The 20,552-nt window shown below is 42.3% G+C and overlaps 1 protein-coding gene and 1 pseudogene across 3 annotated transcripts in view; both read left to right on the top strand.

Moving 5' to 3' along the window:
* The first annotated feature begins 893 nt into the window (after positions 1–893).
* Positions 894–20,552, top strand: part of IFNAR1 (interferon alpha and beta receptor subunit 1) — a 35,374-nt gene continuing 15,715 nt past the window's right edge. For all 3 annotated transcript variants that reach the window (XM_010358834.2, XM_010358836.2, XM_010358835.2), the window contains exons 1-5: positions 894–1,112; positions 12,278–12,401; positions 16,950–17,125; positions 19,240–19,397; positions 19,510–19,651. In XM_010358834.2, the coding sequence (XP_010357136.1) occupies positions 1,037–1,112; positions 12,278–12,401; positions 16,950–17,125; positions 19,240–19,397; positions 19,510–19,651 (676 nt within the window). In that variant the 5' untranslated portion in view covers positions 894–1,036. The remainder of the gene's footprint in view (positions 1,113–12,277; positions 12,402–16,949; positions 17,126–19,239; positions 19,398–19,509; positions 19,652–20,552) is intronic.
* On the top strand, positions 10,924–12,055 carry LOC115892701 (annotated as a pseudogene).

The raw sequence follows: 20,552 nt of genomic DNA on the forward strand, positions 1-20,552 counted from the left end.
CTATTACTGAGTAATTTAATTAAATAATCATTCGAACGGTGGGCTCGAATTGTTTACGGATAAAGCTCGACGACCAAAGCCTAGCGACCGCTGTTCTGGAGCCCCTCAGCCTAGGGCCCGTGGCAGTTCTCTCCAAGGGACCATCTCGCCCCTCAGCCAAGTCGCCGCGAAAACGAGTGCCTCTGTCCCGCTCTCGCTCTGCACACAGGAACAGTCTGGTCGCTCAGCCACTTCCTCCTTCCAGCCTCATCTGGTTCCCAGGCCGCTGGGGACTCCCAACGCCACTATCCAAGGCTCTAGGGTCAGCAAGCGCCCTGGGCGGAGAAGGGCAAGGACGAAGAGCGCACGGCCACGACCCGGACCCCACCCACGCCCTCCGACTGCAGACATGGGGAAGACACGCAGGAACTCCAAGGTCGCTGGGTCTGCGCACGTGTGTGCCGCGATCCTGTGAAAGTCAAGGCCTCCCGTGAGGCGGGGTCTTCCTGGAATGCGATGGTGAACTGCGCCAGAGCGGCCACTGACCGGAAAGAGTTTGGAAGAAGACAAGGCAGGAGGCCTACCATTTCTAAGGCGCTCGAGCACAGGCGTGGTGCAACTAGAGGGGGCAATGGGAGCTTGGAGAGGAGATGCTAGCTACGAGGAAAGGCGCGTGCGCGGCGGAATAGGGCGTGCGCGGCGGAATAGGGCGTGCGCGGCGGAATAGGGCGTGCGCGGAGGAATAGCGCGTGCGCGGAGGAATAGCGCGTGCGCGGAGGAATAGCGCGTGCGCGGAGGAATAGCGCGTGCGCGGAGGAATAGCGCGTGCGCGGAGGAATAGCGCGTGCGCGGAGGAATAGCGCGTGCGCGGAGGAATAGCGCGTGCGCGGAGAGGCGGTGCGAGCCAAGGGAAAGGCGCGTGCGCAGAGGGGCGATGAGAGCTAGGAGGGGCAGCGCGTGCGCAGAGGGGCGGTGTGGCTTAGGAGGGGGCAAAGGAAGCTAAGAGGAGTGGCGCTTTCGCGGAGATGTGACTGGTGGGACCTGCGGCGGCTCCCATATGATGGTCACCCTCCTGGGCGCGACGACCCTAGTGCTCGTCACCTTGGCGCCATGGGTGTTGTCCGCAGCCGCAGGTGAGAGGCGGGGAGGAGAGTCTCGGCGCAGGGCCGGGGTAGGGCGCGCAGCTGGGCTACCGGGGCGGCGATGGTGTTGGGGGAGACAGACGCCCAGCCTGGAAAACCTTCGATCCTCTTTGCCACGGCAAAGATTAAACCCGACTTGGGCTCGAAAATCAATCAGGAGAAAGTGGTGTTCTGGGTCCTCTGTCGCCGCTTGCCTGTGACGCGTGTACCGGTCCTTGGGCGCGCCCGGGTCCCCATCCCCGTGAAGTGGCAGTGCCAGAGCCTTGTTCGAGTTTGCTTCTTTCCGGGAAGGTACTGCGGCTCAGCTGGCCTGTTTGATACTAAACAAAACATTTCCCGAAATACATTTCCTCAATCTGGTAAATAGGCGCCCAGTCCCACGGGGGAGTGAGCTAAGTATGACCAGGATTTCTCTGCCCTCAGGATTCATACAGGCCAATAAGAAATGACAATCGGAGTGACTGAGGCATAATTCTCAGTCCTCAAGGTTTACTAATCCTGCTTCAGGGCGCATCCGGGGAAAAACATGAGCCACAGACACATCTGTGACTGGTTTTCCAGAGGTTTTCAGGAGGTGGGGCAGTGAGGCAGTAAGGCAAATAGTTCTGTGACACTTCAGTTAGTGCCCAAGAAATCTGTATTTTAAGATACCATGAGTGTGTTGAACAGAAAAATTTTGAGAGTAAAGGGAGTCAGTTATGCAGATGCCTCTGAGTAGGTGGAGTTTTTGACTTTGTTTTGCACCTGAGAAGATAAGCTTGTAATTGACATTGTCAGTGTGGAAGGCCTGAATTAGTTTTTCAGGTTAACTTTGGAATGCCATTTGTTGAGAGGAGGGGTCCATTCAGTTGGTTGGGGGGCTTAGAATTTTATTTTTGGTTTACATAACTACCTACTTTTTCCCCAAAGAGATAATCATGTTCAAAACTCAATGAAACGTTTTCTCAATGAGATAGTAATGTTGCTCAGTCTTTCAGAAGTCATAAAAATATTCACACTTTTTAAACTAGTAAATGCAATTCTAGGACCCAGGACTAAGAAAACTATCCAAAATATGGGAAGACGTTTTTATTTATACTTTTTTTTTTTTTTTTTTTGAGAAGACAGCCTGTTGCCCAGGCTGGTATACAGAGGTGTGATCTCAGCTCACTGCAACCTCTGCCTCCCGGGTTCAGGTGATTCTCCTGCCTCACTCAGCCTCTTTGAGTAGCTGGAATTACAGGTGCACACCACCACATCTGGCTGTTTTTTGTATTTTTAGTAGAGATGGGGTTTTGCCTTGTTGGCCGGGCTGGTTTCGAACTCCTGACCTCAAACGAACCACTTCAGCCTCCCAAAGTGCTGGGATTACAGGCGTGAACCACCGCACGCGGTCTATTTATACTTTAGACTTTAGTTTTAGGAACTAGACTTAGGTTGTAGACCTAAGTTACAGTTGGCATCCCCTTGTTTATGGGAAACCAGCAAATAATTGACTTAGGAATGATCTGTGGGGGTAGTCCTTCGCAGATGGCTGAGTCTTTTTATCTTTCCTTGGGGATTTGGCTGAAGCATTGTGCTAGTAACAACCATTCATTTGGAAGAGGGTGTTGCAGTCACTTGGCCTCTGGGCTTAACTACTTTCCCTTTTGTGTAAGAAAGTTGGGAGAGGTCCTGAGTTTTTCTTTTTTTTCTTTTTTTTTTTTTTTTTTTTTTTTTTTTTTTTTTTTTTTTTGAGACGGAGTCTCGCTCTGTCGCCCAGGCTGGAGCGCAGTGGCCGGATCTCGGCTCACTGCAAGCTCCGCCTCCCAGGTTTACGCCATTCTCCTGCCTCAGCCTCCCGAGTAGCTGGGACTACAGGCGCCCACCACCTCGCCCGGCTAGTTTTTTGTATGTTTTAGTAGAGACGGGGTTTCACTGTGTTAGCCAGGATGGTCTCGATCTCTTGACCTCGTGATCCGCCCGTCTCGGCCTCCCAAAGTGCTGGGATTACAGGCTTGAGCCACCGCGCCCGGCCTTCTTTTTTTTCTTTTACAAAAATAGTAAAAGAAAAATACAAAGGCAGGGCGTCACCAGGCTAATTTGCTGAAATCCTTCATACTTATCTGGGATGCATGAGGAAATCGCAACTATTATAAAGTTGATAAGAGACTGAGAGGTAATTTTGTAGTGAGGAGGGGTACCCAAAGAGAATCAGGGGTAGCATCCCAGTGCAGGAGTCCAGGTGGTCTGTGAGCCTGCGAGTGAGTTCAAAATACTTACCTGTTGTCTTAGGAAACCATATACCTGTGTGGTACATGATATACTATTTCTCAAACTTTTCCAGAAATATGTAGTATATTTTTCCTAGGATGTGGGTACTAGGGTCCCGGTGCATCCCGTAGTAATTTCTTTGAAGTCTTTTGTTTATGAAAAATTTGCATTAAACTCATGTTTCGTTTGATGTTAAAAGAGCTTTCCCAGAATTTTCATATAAAATTGACATTCCAGGAGGGTATGTGTTAAGAAATTAATTTAAAATTAGGTTAGAGGACAGGTGGCAAGATATAATTTATAGGCATTTAGCATTTCTTAAGCTCTTAACTGTGTGCCAGGCACTAATCTAAGTGTTTTAACAGTATAAACTCATTAAGCTTTCAGAGCCGTGTAGATACTGTTATCCTTATTTAACAGACAAGGAAACTGAGCAACTGAGAGATCAAGTGACTTGCCTGAGGCTGTATAGTCCAGTCCGTGGCTGAGTGGGGAAGTCAACCCTGGGTCTGGCCTAAGAGCCCTGGGGCTTAACCAGACTAGACTGTTTTCCTAAAGGCCAATTTAAATTCCTGATTGTCCACTTGTATGTTAAGGGCCTAATTATCAGTATCTTTCAGTTAACTGTGAGCCCAAAAATATCTGAGACAGGTCTCAAATCAACTTAGAAAATCTATTTTGCCAAGGTTAAGGATGCATCCATGACACAGCCTCAAGAGGTCCTGGCCACATGTGTCCAAGGCTCAGCTTGCTTTTATACATTTTAGGGAGACATAATATATCAATCAGTACATCGAAGATGCACATTTGATTGGTTCGATCTGGAAAGGCAGGACAAAAAGCAAGGCTTCCGGGTCATAGATAGCTTTAAAGATTTTCTGATTGATACTTGCTTGAAAGAGTTATTATCTAAAAACCTGGAATCAATAGAAAGGAAGGTCTGGGATGTCCCAAGGGGTTGTGGAGACCAAAATTTTATCATGCAGATCAAACTTGTCCAACCCACAGCCCACTGGCTGCATGCAGCCTGTGACAGCTTTGAATCCATCCCAACACAAATTTGTAAAACTTTCTTAAAATATGAGGGGTTTTGTTTGTTTTCTTTTCCTTTTTTTTTCTTTTCTTTTTTTCTTTTTTTAGCTCATCAGATAGTGTATTTTATGTTTGGCCCAAGACAATTGTTCTTCCAGTGTGGCCCAAGGAAGCCAAAAGAGTGAACACCCTTGATGCAGATGAGGCCTGCAGATAGCAGGCTTCAGAGAGAATAGATTGTAACTGTTTCTTGTGAAACTTAAGGTCTGTGTTGATGTGAGTGGTGGTTGGCTTTTTCTGAATTCCAGAAGAGAGGAGGGTATAATGAGGCATAGCCAAACCTGCCTTCCCATCTTGGCCTGAAGTAGTTTTTCAGGTTAATTTTGGAATGCCCTTGGTCAAGAGAAGGGATCCATTCTGATGGTTAAGGGACTTAGAATTTTATTTTTGGTTTACACAACTACCTACTTTTTCCCTAAAGAAATAATCGTGTTCAAAACGGAATGTTTAAAACACAAGACCTTAAGTTTACAGCTCAAGCTGATCCTGAAAGTTAACTCAGTGAGATTATAATGTTGCTCATTCTTTCAGAAGTTGTATAAATATACCTTTTAGCCTAGTAAATGCAATTCTAGGACCCTAGATTAAGAAAACTATCAAAAATATGGGAAGACATTTACTTACATATTTGTACAGATACCTGTATTTGGATTTATATCAGACTTAAAAATATAGTACACCATTTTGGTCATCAAGATGAATGTGAAAAGTTGAAAGCAACCAAAATTATAAATACATTTATATATTAGATTAAATGTCCATTTATACATTTACATGTGGGGTAATAATTGTTAATATGCTAATATAAAACACATTAATATACTAGTAAATTAATATATTGTATGTTAATATTCCATAACAATAATTTTATGAAAAAATTATTAAAAGGAGATTGCCAGTACTAACAGAGCAAAATCTGTGAAAACTAAAATCCTGTTTAATAACTTTATTTCCAAGCCCCTGTCCATTTATCAGTCAGTTATTTGTTGGTCTTCCAAGTGCCAACATGCCTTCATGAAGTTACCCATGTAACTTCAGGGTCTCCTTCCTTTAGCAGTAAAGGATTTTTTTTTTCTCCCTGAGGAAATCGCTAGCTGTACCCTATAACATTTTTTATTCTTGTCTCAAGGCCCGAAACTACTAGAATTATAATATTCTGCACAAGATATTGTAAATACTACAGATGCCATCAGATCTTTTGTTAAAGTCTGTAAACCCAGTTGCTACCCTTTGGCTGAATAGAATCTATAAATTCTAACAAATGAATGAGAAGCAAGTTAAGAATTCTAGAGTGGGATAAGGGGATGTGATGTATTCTATTCAGGGATGGAGTTTTAGAGACTCCAGGTATGAAACAGAAAATTGAGGATGGGGAGACCTGATGGGTATCACCTTAAATTAAAAAAAAAAAAAAAAAAAATCAGAAAGTGTTTTCTCAGATGTCTACCCTTTTGACCCCATACTATAAGATCTAACTGGAAAGTGCAAGAAGCTGTCTCAATTAAGAAAGTTCTGGCCGGGCGCGGTGGCTCAAGCCTGTAATCCCAGCACTTTGGGAGGCCGAGACGGGCGGATCACGAGGTCAGGAGATCGAGACCATCCTGGCTAACACGGTGAAACCCCGTCTCTACTAAAAATAAAAAAACTAGCCGGGCGAGGTGGCGGCGCCTGTAGTCCCAGCTACTCGGGAGGCTGAGGCAGGAGAATGGCGTGAACCCGGGAGGCGGAGCTTGCAGTGAGCTGAGATCTGGCCACTGCACTCCAGTCCGGGTGACAGAGCGAGACTCCGTCTCAAAAAAAAAAAAAAAAAAAAAAAAAGAAAGTTCTATACGGGAGCCCCTGTGGTAGAACAAGTCTACAATGAGATAACATGATTGCCCCAAGGCAGAAGTAAAAGAAATATTGTAGGAACCATAAATAAATTTAAAACCTGGTCTTTTAAAAAATATATAGCTTATCAAAGTGAAAGATCAGTCCTTTGTAATATTAAAGGAGTTCCTGTGAGCCCACCATTATGCTGGATACTCTGAAAAAATGCAAATCAACTTTGAAACGATATAGATTCTGCCCTTAAGGAACTTGCAATCTAGTTTGAGATTTGTGTTTAACACAAAGAAGCAGTTTTTACAAATAACTTCTTTTGAGGATTCTGGAAAGATGGCAGGGTAGAAAGCAACAGGAATCTGTCTCCTCACCTAGACAAGAACTGTACTGGCAGAATCTGATGTAACTATTTTGGAACTCTGGAGTCTATTGAAGGCTTGCAACTTCCAAGGGGCAGGGCAGGCTTAGATGGTAAGTTGCAGTTAATTTTGGTCTATTTGAGCTCTTAGTACAGTAGCAGCTACCCATCTTCCACCTCTCAACCCTTGGCAGACAGCTATGCATGTTATTAGAGCAACCTGCACACAACTTACAGGAATCAGGTGAGCAAAAAGAAACCCACCATCCAGATCTGTGGGATCTGTGCTCTGATTACTCATTGCTCCTTCTCATCACAAAAGTGCAAAGAGATGGGCGGTTGTTGTTGTTGCACCTTACTCATTGTTACATCCCCCTCCCCACTCACTCCCCTGCCCCATGGATTTAAAGGGCCAGAAATCTCCCTCTGCTTCATTTTTCTCTTTCACTTTTGGGAGTCAGATACTAAAGACTAGAACATATAAAAATAACTGCACTTATGGGGAAAATTAGAAATTCACTGTACATACCTAGGGAAAGGCTCAGGAGAGACCTTAAGTTTATAGTTCAAGCTGATCCTTGGCACAGGATTAACAACAATTAAACAGCAATTAAACAAAGCAAAACACACAGACACACACACACACACACACACACACAATGTAGTCTGAGAGAGTGATGTTAGCAAGATGGCCAACTAGAAGCCTCTACTGCTCGTTGCCTTATAAGACAGCCAGAGCAACAAATAAACAACTACATTTTAGCAAACTTAACTAAGAGTGCTAGAGTACATCAAAGAAGTAACAGAAATCCTAGTGAGCAGAGAAAAGTGGGATGGCCATATGGAGAATGGGAGGAAATACCAGGATTCCTAGGATCATCTGGGAACCAGGAGGAGCTTCTTCCTATGGCAAGGAGATAAGATCCCAGTAACACCCAGCTACACCATGGGCACCAACAGATTTCACCACTGGGGTTCCTTAGAGTCTGGACAGCAACTAAGCCAAGCTGAGGAAGCTGCCTAGAGTCTGCATAGCTGCGTTCCCTCCAGAGAAGGAGCCAACACTGTGCTCTACCTGCTGTGGCCCTCACAGCTACTATGCCACTCCATCTTGGAACTGGAACTACTTCTGGAGTGTGTCTTGCTTCGGAGACTTGTAGACATGGCTTCCTTTCATCTGAACCACCCCAGGCTGATGGCTTAACATCCCTAAGCTAAACTTTAAGCAGCTATTACACCCTTCCCTGTGGGGCCAAGTAGAGGTAGAACTACTCCACCTACTTCTACCCCACCTCCCTTGGGCTAGAGCTGAAGCAGCATCCTATTTCCTGGGAACACAGTACCTTGGCCACCCAGAGCAGTCATGCACCCCTGTGCCTAACCTGAAGTGGTATACTGCATTCCAGGGAAACAGGGCCTGAACCACCCAGAACAGTCACATTCCCCGGGCCTCAGCTGAAGGAGCACATCGCTCCCTGTAGAATCAGTGTCCTGTCCAAGCCAAGCAGCTGTGCATCCCAGGGCTGAGCTGATGTAGTACGCTATGTCTCAGGGAAACAGAGCAGTGGCTCAGCTGAGACACCCTGTTCTACAGGCCAAACAACTGTAGTACCCCGCTTCCCTGGAGCTGGACTAGTCTAGAGTCTGAGCTGCTGAGTGAGAGTCATCACTGTGCTGTTCCCTAACCCCCATTCCCAGCCCAAATAATAGCTATGCCCCACCATTTTGTAGTACTTGCTGCTGCAGCTACACCTGGTCTCACAGTCTGGGGTACCACTCATCCCCAGCTAGTCCAAGATTTAAAGTCATGACTTCATGGTGCCTCATCCTTTGGGACCTGTGTTGCCACTGAGCCCTATTAGCTCATGTTCCCAAATTAAAACCATATCCTGCTCCCCAGGCCCAAACCTCCAGGGAACCCCTTCTTTATAGTCAGGCCATTGCTATGCCCTGACCTCCAGAGGGGTAGAATCAAAGCTACAACCCATTCTCTGGGCCTGAGCTGCCAGGAAGCACCTCCAGGTCACAAATCCTGGCTCTGTGAGCAACCTACCTCCAACCCCTGCCACAGAGAGCAAACGCACCTCAGGAACCAAGTGTCTCAATAGGTTTGTGAGATCCTGAGCCTAGGACCTTTGCCCAGTAGCCACTCTGAGCACCTTCACCTGGAATCAAGAGCTGCTGCAGCTGCATATATATAGCCCCTGTCAGACCTGATACCAAGAGGTATCCCCTTGGCTAAGTCTCCCCATTGTGGGGAAGACAAGAATAGGAGGATCCTAAAAGCCTTCAACACTGAGGACATTAACAACCTACACTACCACTGCCCCAAACTTCTGCAGCCTAGGCCCTTGAGGCACCCATTTACTAATGACATTGAACACAGGTACAGCAGCTGCATGCAGACCATATCACTGCATCTGTCAGGAAACAGTCACCACACCTTTCAAAACCAGCATACTGAAACCCAACTGCTAATAAAAGACTTTGTCTTTGAAAGCCATTGTTTGTAGAGTTTGGAAGAGGTAATTATCTTATCAATGCAGAGACACAAAAACATGAAAAAGCGAGGAAATACGACACCACCAAAGGAAAGTAAGAACTCTCTAATGGTGGCCCAATGAAAAGAAGATCAACAGATTGCTGGAAAAGGAATTAAAACTAATGATCTTAAGGAAACTCAACAAGATACAAGAAAATACAGGCCGAGCGCAGTGGCTCAAGCCTGTAATCCCAGCACTTTGGGAGGCTGAGACAGGCGGATCACGAGGTCAGGAGATTGAGACCATCCTGGCTAACACGGTGAAATCCCATCTCTATTAAAAAATACGAAAAAACTAGCCAGGCGAGGTGGCGGGTGCCTGTAGTCCCAGCTACTCGGGAGGCTGAGGCAGGAGAATGGTGTAAACCCGGGAGGCGGAGCTTGCAGTGAGCTGAGATCCGGCCACTGCACTCCAGCCTGGGTGACAGAGTGAGACATCTCAAAAAAAAAAAAAAGAAAAAGAAAAAGAAAATACAGATAGTTCAACAAATCAGGAAAACTATTCACAATAGAAAAAATTCAACAAAAAAATCAAAACATGGTGAAGAAGAACCAAACAAATCCTGCAGTTGAACAATTCAATGAATTACATTTTAAAAATACAATAAAGTGCTTCAACAACAGACTTGGTAAAGCAGAAGAAAGAATCTCTGAACTTGAAGATATATCATTTGATACTACTCAGTTATAGAAAAAACAAGTGAAACCCTACGAGACTTATGGGATATCATTAAAGGAACAAATGTTCATACTATGTAAGTTACAGAAAGAGGAGAAAAGGTAAAAGACATATACAAAGTATTTAATGAAATAATAGCTGAAAACTTCCCAAGTCTGGAGAGACAGACATCCAGATCCAGAAAGCTCAATGATTCCCAAATAGATTTAACCCAAAAAGGTTCTCTCCAAAGTACATTATTGTCTATTGTCAAAAGTCAAAGACAAAGAGAATTCTAAAACTAGCGAGAGAAAGGCATCAAGTCATATTTAAGAAAATCCCTATTCAACTAACAGCAGATTTTTTCACAGAAACCTTACAGTACAGGAGAGGATGGGATGATATACTCAAACAGCCAAGAATGCTATTCCCAGCAAAACTATCCTTCAGAAATGAGGGAGAAATAGAGTTTTTCCCAGACAAGCAAAAACTGAGGGAATTCATCACTGCTACCAGCCTTATGAGAAATGCTCCAGGGAGTCCTACATCTGGAAGTGAAAAGAGAGTAGTCAGTATAATTAAAACATGGAAAAGTATAAAACTCACTGATAGAGCAGATACACAAAGGAGAAAGAGAAAAGAATTAAACCTTATCACTAGAGAAAACCATCAAACCAAATGATAATAGGAGAGGAAGAAAGGAGCAAAGGATATTATTAGAACACTATTAACAAAATGACAAAAGTAAGTGCTCAAATATCAATAATAATCTTGAATGTAAATAGATTAAATTCTGTACTTAAAGAGACTGGCTAAATGAATATTTTTTAAATGACTCAATTATATGCTTTCTATAAGAAACCCACTTCACCTATAAAGACACATATAAACTGAAGTTGAAGGGATGGAAAAAGTTATTCCAAGAAAATAGAAACCAAAAGCTGTCAGGAATTGCTATACTTATGTCAGATTAAAAAGACATTTAAGTTAAAAACTGTAAAAACAGATGAAGAAGGTTATTATATAATGATAAAGGGACCAATTCAGCAAGAGGATATAACAATTCTAAACATACATGTACCCAACACCAAAGCACCCAGATATATAAAGTAAATATTACTCTACGTAAAAGGAAAGATAGACTCCAATATGATAGTAGTTGGTGACTTGAGCACCCCACTCTCAGCATTGGACAGATCAGCAAACTCCAAGTACAGTGATCTCAAAGAGACCACACCAAGAAACATAGTCAAACTTTTGAAAGCCAAAGACAGAGAAGTGATTTGTCATACACAAGGGATCTTTGATAACATTATCAGCAGATTTCTTATCTGATACTTTGGAGGCCAGTGTATTCAAAGTGCTAAGAAAAACAAAACAAAACTCAAAACCCTGTATACGACAAAATTGCCCTCCAAAAGCATAAGGAAATTAAGATGTTCCTAGATAGACAAAAGCTGAAGGAGTTCATTACCACTAGACCTCCCCTGCAAGAAATGCTTAAGGAAGTCCTGAAAGGTGAAATGAAAGGGCACTAGACAGAGGGGACAGTGCAGATTCAGGCACGTGCAATGGCTACTGGGAAAGACCCAGCCAGTGGGGCTATTGCCAGCATCCAGTCAGCTGCCGCCTTCCCTGACCCCAGCGTCAAGTGATGCGCAGGGTGATCCAGGTGTGAGGGGCAGCTGGATGTCCAGACTGAGGGCACTGGTGCCATCAGTGGCTATCCTGCCACTCAGTCCATGACCCAGGTGGTGATCCAGGGTGCTTACACCAGTTATGATGCAGTTAACACAGAGGTGACAGCTGCTGAGATACACTATACTTTCCCACCCCTGCAGTGGGAGATGGGGCAGAGGGTACCATATCAGGGAGTACAGCTGCTGTTGGTACTACCCAGGGCTCAGAGGCACTGCTTGGGCAGGTGACTCCTCCTGATACTGGTCAATTATTTGTGACGATGTTACCACAAGGTGTACTGCAGGGAGGAAGCCAGCACTTGATTGCCCCTAGGACTCACCCTTATTTTTCAGGACGTAACACCATTGTAAATCAAGAAGCATCTCTATCTATCTCTGAACATACAATGTGAAATCAAACTGAGGCCATAAAACAGTTGAACCTCATCGTAAGAGTGACTCATCAGTGTCACTTCTAAGGCCAAAAAAAATTCTATTTTTATGCAGAGACCATTCGTTTTTTAATTAAAAGACAACTCTTTTTCAAAAAGGAAAAAAAGTCAACTTTTTTTTCAGCTCTCTCAGATGCAGAAATGTAATTACCAGCATCCCTGTGCTGGGAGCAGTCATTAGATTTTTTTAGATTTTAAAAATATACTTCATTATATTTTACTGTATTCATTCTTTAATCAGGGATGCGAGGGATAGAATAACATTTAGAATATCTATACAGTTTATATATAATGTTCTTATTTCTTGTTGCCTTTATAGGTGGAAAAAATCTAAAATCTCCTCAAAAAGTAGAGGTTGACATCATAGATGACACGTTTATCCTGAGGTGGAACAGGAGTGATGAATCTGTCGGGAATGTGACTTTTTCGTTCGATTATCAAAAGTATGTGACTCTACTTACTGATTTGTCAGAATGACCTGAATAATTTTTACAAGTTTAACACCATAATTTTCAGATTTGGAAAGTATTTAGTTTTTCTATTTTTTAGAAATGTTATGCCTATTTTACATAATATTTTTAACTTTGTTTCTGTAGAGACTTAGTCAAATACATCTTTGGGTGTTGAAGCAAAAAATTGGGGATGGGGGTGGTAGACAGCATCTCTAACCCATAGCCATTCCTTCTTTCTTCTGGGTGTTCCAACTTCTTTCAATATAAGTTGGGATCTGAACTAGGGTGTATCTTGAGGATATGGCATAGTACTCCAAAAGGCCCATCCAAGACCTTGGAATAGGCTACAAGGTTTCCTGTGATCAGGCTTTCCTATTATCTCCATGATATACTATATTTTAATTTTAGATACCCTTTGTTTTTTTTGAGATGGAGTCTTGCTGTGTCACCCAGGCTGGAGTGCAGTGGCACAATCTTGGCTCACTGCAACCTCTACTTCCTGGGTTCAAGCGATCCTCCTGCCTCAGCCTCTCAAGTAGCTGGGACTGCAATCACGTGCCACCATGTCTGGCTAATTTTTTTTATTTTTTAGTAGAGATGGGGTTTCACCATATTGGCCAGGCTGATCTCAAACTTCTTACCTCAGGTGATCTGCCCACCTCAGCCTCCCAAAGTGCTGGGATTACAGGTGTGAGCCACTGCCCTGGCCTAGATACACTTTATAAGTATATTGTTAACTGGGCATGGTGGCGCGTGTCTGTAATCCCACCTACTTGGGAAGCTGAGGCAGAAGAATTGCTTGAACCCAGGAGACAGGTTGCCGTGAGCCAAGTTTGCACCACTGTACTCCAGCCTGGGAGACAGAGCAAGACTGCATCTCAAAGATAAAAAAATAAAAAAATAAAAATCAACATATTGGACCTTGCATTTCTAAAGACTCAGGTTTTCTGGAGTGTTGATGTCTCTTCCTTAGTACTTTCTACTTAATTATTCAAGAGGAGAGGCAGGCAGAAGGAGGAATATAGAAGGAAACACGGATCAGGAAGTACAATACTCTGCCTTCTGGTTATGTGTTGGGGCCCCACCTGCTAACCATGTTCCCCTGTCCAAGAAAAAGCAGGCAGTGAAGAAATAAGGCATTAGGCCCTCCGTAATCAGGATCCCACCACTTCAGCCACAGCTGTGACACTATTGTTCTCGAGTTGTAACTAAAACTGGGATATGTATCTCACAGCTTCAGTAATTGTGTATGCATATGTATACACACACACTGTATATATAATATATACACTATATATACACATACTGTATATATACATATGCACACATTGTGTATACATACACATACACACTATATATATACACACACACATTCATCTATGACTTTTCTCAGAATTGATCATTTAAAATTTTTTATCTCGAGATTTTCATTAAATTGAACTTTGATTTTGGTTACCAGTTTTGTTTTTTCCCTTAGTTTGGAATTTCCTTATGAACAACTATTTTAGGTAGAGAAGGAATTATTTCAGATACCCTTATTTAATGTTACTTGTGTAAAGAAACTGTTTGCAAAATATGCATCCAATAAGAGCTTAATATCCAAGGACTCAATCAACAACAAAACCCAAATCCTTCAAAAGGTAGGCAACAGATAAGAATAGATATTTTTCAAAAGAAAACATACAATGGCCAACAGGTTTATGAAAAAATCGTCAACATCACTAATCATCAGAGAAATGCAAACAAAACCCACCATGAGATATTGTCTCCCCCAGGTCAGAATGGCTGTTACTAAAAAGTTAAAAAAGGCTGGGCATGGTGGCTCACGCCTGTAATCCCGGCACTTTGGGAGGCCGAGGCGGGTAGATCACCTGAGGTCAGGAGTTCGAGACCAGCCTGACCAACATGGCAAAACCCCGTCTGTACTAAAAATATAAAAATTAGCCGGATGTGGTGGTGCTTGCCTGTAATCCCAGCTACTCGGGAGGCTGAGGCAGGAGAATCGCTTGAACCCAGGAGGCAGAGGTTGCAGTGAGCTGAGATCGTGCCTCTACACTCCAGCCTGGATGACAGAGCAAGACTTCATCTCAAAAAAAAAAAAAAAAAAAAAAACCAACAAATATTGAATATATTTCATGCAAAACACTCTTCTGACTGCTTAGAATGCCTCAGTGAACAGGAGAGGCAAAGATGGCATGAAGTTATATTAAGCAACAGATTTCATGAAGTAAATATTACATTAGTTACATATTCATATTTCATATTCTGTTCTGAGCTAATTATTGCATGTGATTTTTTTTTTTTTTTGAGATGGAGTCTTGCTCTGTTGCCCAGGCTGGAGTGCAATGGTGCAATCTTGGCTCACCGCAACCTCCGCCTTCCAATTTCAAGCAATTCTCCTGTTTCAGCCTCCCAAGTACCTGGGATTACAGGCATGCACCCCCACGCCTGGCTGATTTTGTGTTTTTAGTACAGATGGGGTTTCTCCATGTTGATCAGGCTGGTCTCGAACTCCTGATCTCAAGTGATCCACCCGCCTCCACCTCCCAAAGTGCTGGGATGACAGGTGTGAGCCACTGCATCCAGCCAATAATGATTTTTTAAAGAAAATATAAAAGTAGCTTCTGCTGCAACATCTTGATTAGATGTGAAACAATTTTAATGGAGCATGCATCAGCATCTCCTGAAATAGGAAAGACAGATGTGAACAGTGAGGTTGGGTTGAAATTATATTAAGTTTCAAATTTTTGATAAGGTTTTCTGTTTAGAACAAGAGTTTCTGGATTTTTAGAAATAGTTTCTGATGTGGAACCTTTTCAAGAATGTTTAAGATATTTTTAATGCGAGCTCTAATCTCAGGCCTCAGATATGTAAAGTGGAAGTGAAAACTGGCCAAGAATGAAGTATTTCATATGCTAGTGTATATTTTTGGTAATTTCTTTAAAATGTTTCCATTTTGAAAAATAAGGTAGACTTGTATTTGGTTCAGCAGCAAAATTATTTTGGTATTATCTCTGGTTTCTAGTATCTAAATCATCTTTAAAATGGCATCTGTGATATTATTAAAAATAAATAAATCAGCTAATGAATTAGGCTTGACAAAAATGCCTTCCCAGAAGATAGTTTCCCTGCTACTTTTACAGTTGATGGGTTTAACATAGGTAAAAGCTTTGAAATCTGCTAAATTGGCCAGGCATGGTGGCCCCACGCCTGTAATCCCAGCACTTTGGGAGGCTGAAGTGGGCAGGTCACCTGAGATGAAGAGTTTGAGATCAGTCTAGCCAACATGGCAAAACCCCATCTCTACTAAAAAAAAAAAAAAAATACAAAAATTAGCCAGACGTGGTGGCACACGCCTGTAATCACAGCTACTCAAGAGGCTGAGGCAGGAGAATTGCTTGAACCTAGGAAGTGGAGGTTGCAGTGGGCCAAGATTGCTCCACTGCACTCCAGCCTGGGCAGCAGAGTGAGACTCTGTCTCAAAAAAAAAAAAAAAATGAAATCTGCTAAGTTCATTTCTATCCCTCACTTTCCCTGCAAGCTCTTCTTCCCCTTTCTGGGCAACATGCCCTTTTCTGCTTTAGGCACCCCCTGCCCACTTGATTTCTTAATGTTTGCCCCTTTTTCAAAAGGAATAATCTAATATCAATCACTCACTTCAGCTTTTTGATTGGCCAGTTCCACTTCCAAAAATTAATTTGTTTATGTAAACGTTTTAAGCGGGTTCTGATGATGTAATAGAAGAAATTACGGAGACAGGCAAGCAGAAGGGATGGTTTTTGGAGAGGGCTGTGGAAACCCTGAAACCATACTGATTCCGAGGTCTTTCTTAGGGAAGTCTATTCATAGGAGGAGGTCAGAAAGGAATCATCCAATCCAATTCTCCAATTTCTATTTAATTTTATTTTATTAGAGACAGGGTCTTGCTTGGTTGCTGAGGCTGGATTGCAGTGATATGATCATAGCCTACGGCAGCCTGCAGCCTTGAACCCCTGTGCTCAAATGACCCTCTCACCTCAGCCTGCCTAGCCGCTAGGACTATGAGCACATGCCACTATGCCCTTTTTTTTTTTTTTCTCCTCATAGAGACAGGGTGTGCTATGTTGACCAGGCTCCGAACTTTCAATAAGGAAAATAAGATCCAGAAACACAAAACAGTTTACCAAAAGTCACACAGCTATTTTTAACAGAGCCAACATACTAAATCCACTTTTACCTTATGGGTCATTTATTTCTCTGCTTCCTTGAAATCATAAAGCAACCACCCACAAAATTATATAAAGAACTGTATTTTAAAATTCAATTTTATAAGTAATAACTTGGCTTATATGCATTGAAAAAGAGTGGAAGGGTGTACCCTAAAATGTTAATAGGACATTAGCTCAAGTAGAAGAAATAACTCTTAAACTAAAAATAGAAATAACTCTTAAACGAGTTACTAAGAGTTAAGAAGTAACTCTTAAACCAGTAAATAGAAAGTATTTGACACTTATATTTATACATTTGCTCACTCATTCATTTGTGTGTTTTACTTTAAAGACCTGGGATGGATAATTGGATAAAATTGCCTGGATGTCAGAATATTACTAGTACCAAATGCAACTTTTCTTCGCTCAAGCTGAACATTTATGAAGAAATTAAATTGCGTATAAGAGCAGAAAAAGAAAACACTTCTTCATGGTATGAGGTTGACTCATTTACACCATTTCGCAAAGGTAAGAAAAAGTTGCTAGCTGAATTATATTCTTTAGTAAATATTGCCAGAGTAGTTCACTTTCCAAGCCATTCATTTGCATGATGCAAAATCTAACATCTTGTAAAAAGAACAAAAATTCCCTTAAACCTGTATCTTCTTCCTGCTATGGCTCCATTTTTCCTACTTTCCCTGTAGTAGTGGTTCTCAAAGAGTGGTCCTCAAGGCCCTTTCAGGGGGCCATAAAGACAAACCTGTATTTATGAAAAATCTAAGACTTGCCCTTTTTATTTTGGTTCTTTCTTGTATTCACAGTGGAGTTTCCAGAAGAGGCTGTTTGATGTGTGATGTGGTGGTATGGTCCTGATTAATATAGAATTCAATGTGAAATTCATCTGCCTTCTTTATTAATCCCAACATTCAAAAGATTTGGAAAAAAATGTAAAATAGTACCACTCTGAAGTTTTATGTTCCTTGTGGCAAATGTTTGTTACCATAAAATAGGTTTATCATTGTTATTTCTTTTTCCTTTTTTTTTTTTTTTGAGACAGAGTTTTGCTCTTGTTGCCCAGGCTGTAGTGCAATGGCACGATCTTGGCTCACTACAGCCTCTGCCTCCTGGGTTCAAGTGAGGCTCCCGCCTCAGCCTCCCACGTAGCTGGGATTACAAGCATGTGCCACCATGCCTGGCTAATTTTGTATTTTTAGTAGAGACAAGGTTTCTCCATGTTGGTCAGGCTGACCTCGAACTCCCAACCTCAGGCGATCTGCCCACCTCAACCTCCCAAAGTGCTGGGATTGCAGGCGTGAGAAACCACACCCAGTCCATTGTTATTTCTTAATGGATTAATTAGTTAAAATGGATTGAAAACTTTACCAGTTTTAATGTTTAATATGCTAATATAAAAAGATACAGCCCACATAAATAATGGCTGTTTTGGATTCTCGATAATTCCTTTAAGAATGTAAATGAGCTGAGTGTAGTGGCTCACACCTTTAATTCCAATACTTTGGGAGGCTGAGGTGGGAGGATCACTTGAGGCCAGAAGTTAAAGACCAACCTAGGCAACATAGTGAGACCCCATCTCTACAAAAAATATATAAAAATTAACCAGGCATGGTGGTGCACAGCTGTAGTCCCAGCTATTCAGGAAGCTGAAGAGGGAGGATCACTTGAGCCTGGGAGATCAAGGTTGCAGTGAGCTGTGTTTGTGCCACTGCACTCCAGCCTGAGCAACAGAGCTAGACCATATATCAAAAAAAGGTGGGGATCCTGAGACCAAAAGGCTTGAGAACCACTGCCCTTTACCAAGAATGATCTGTATTCCGTTTCTATACTACTTACCTTCCCATTCCCTCTCAGTCCGCTCCATTCAAATGCTGTTCCTCATCACTATTAAAACCACTCTTTTTGGCCGGGTGCGGTGGCTCACGCCTGTAATCCCAGCACTTGGGGAAGCCAAGGCGAGCGGATCACGAGGTCAGGAGATTGAGACCATCCTGGCTAACATGGTGAAACCCTGTCTCTACTAAAAATACAAAAATAAGTAAAAAAAAAAAAAAAAAAAAAAACTAACCTGGCTTGGTGGCGGACGCCTGTAGTCCCAGCTACTTTGGAGGCTGAGGCAGGAGAATGGCGTGAACCCCGGAGGCGGAGCTTGCAGTGAGCTGAGATCGTGCCACTGCATTCCAGCTTGGGCAACAGAGCGAGACTCCATCTCAAAAAAAAAAAAAAAACATTGTTCTCAAGGTCACAGCAGCCTCCACAATGCCAAGCAAATTCCCAGTCCTCTTCTGGCTTCATCCCTCAGTAGCACAGATGTGGTCATCACTCAGTTTTTCCTTTACTGGATCTCTAGGGCACTGCTCTTTCCTGGTTCTCTGCTCACTGATCGCTTCATCTTCCCGACTTTTCAGTGTTAGACTACTGCTGGGCTCAGTCATTGAACCTCTTCTCTTTCTGTATCCCTCCACTGGTGATCGTACAGCTTTCTATGCTATCTGTGTGCTCTTAACTCCCAGAAGTGGCAGGCACATAGTAAGTGCTCAGAATTATTTGTCGAATGAAGGTTTTGGCATTGTATTAATAAAGTTCCAAAGTAACTGTTTTGATTTTTTTTTTTTTTTTTTTTGCAGCTCAAATTGGTCCTCCGGAAGTACATTTAGAAGCTGAAGATAAGGCAATAGTGATACACATCTCTCCTCCTGGAACAAAAGATAGTGTCATGTGGGCTTTGGATGGTTTAAGCTTTACATATAGCTTAGTTATCTGGAAAAACTCTTCAAGTGTAGAAGTAAGCATTATTTTTACGTTTGTTTAATCAATGTGAGAGAAAAATTAGGTGAAGTAATCCTAAAATTTGACTTTATACTTTTTTAAAGAACTAACTTATATTTTTATTATAGGAAAGGATTGAAAATATTTATTCCAGACATAAAATTTATAAACTCTCACCAGAGACTACTTATTGTTTAAAAGTTAAAGCAGCACTACTTACGTCAAGGAAAATTGGTGTCTATAGTCCAGTACATTGTATAAAGACCACAGGTAAGGAAGGTGTTTTGTTTTAGTTTCAATAAGTATATATACAAATTGTCAATTTAACATGATAGGTTAATATATGTTTAAAACATTGTAACATTTACATAAGCAAAATAAATGTTATTTGGGATTTTTGTCTCAAATAGTAATGAAAATTAATTCTACTTAAAAGTTCAGGCTGGGCGTAGTGGCCCACGCCTGTAATCCCAACACTTTGGGAGACTGAGGTAGACAGATCACTTGAAGCCAGAAGTTCGAGAACAGCCTGACCAACATGGGAAAACCCCGTATCTACTAAAAATAAAAAATTAGCTGGGCATGATGGCATCCGCCTGTCGTCGTAGCTACTTGGAGGCTGAGGCACAAGAATCCCTTGAACCTGGGAGGTGGAAGTTGCAGCGAGCCAAAATCGCGCCACTGCACTCCAGTGGGGAGCAAGTCGGACAAAGAATAAGACTCCTTCTTAGAAAAAAAAAAAAAGTTCAAATATTTTGTAATGACAAAACTTTTCATTTGTTCAGAATCCACATAAAGCGGGAGGTAGCTGAACTATGAGTTCTGCAAATGGGAAGAAAAGGGGGGCAAGTAGTTGCTAGTAGACAAGTCATTCTTCCAGCAAGCATACTTCTGTACGTGGGATGTTAAAATAGGAAAGCATCCTGATGTGTTTAGTCAGTAACATCTTTCCAATAATTAAGGTCAAGGACAGGAGCTGGGATTTGTTTAATTGTAAATTTCATTTGCTTTATTTTTTTAATCAAACATTACAGAAGGGTTTAAAGTGAAGTCTTCCTCCCTTCTTATCCCCAATTCCATTCACCAGAGGTAAGCATTGCTTGGCAGTTTGTGTATATCCTTTCACAACTTTTTTCAGGGCTTATGTAAGCATATATACAGATCCACAGTT

The sequence above is a fragment of the Rhinopithecus roxellana genome, chromosome 13 (assembly GCF_007565055.1).
Source record: "Rhinopithecus roxellana isolate Shanxi Qingling chromosome 13, ASM756505v1, whole genome shotgun sequence".
NCBI lineage: Eukaryota > Metazoa > Chordata > Mammalia > Primates > Cercopithecidae > Rhinopithecus > Rhinopithecus roxellana.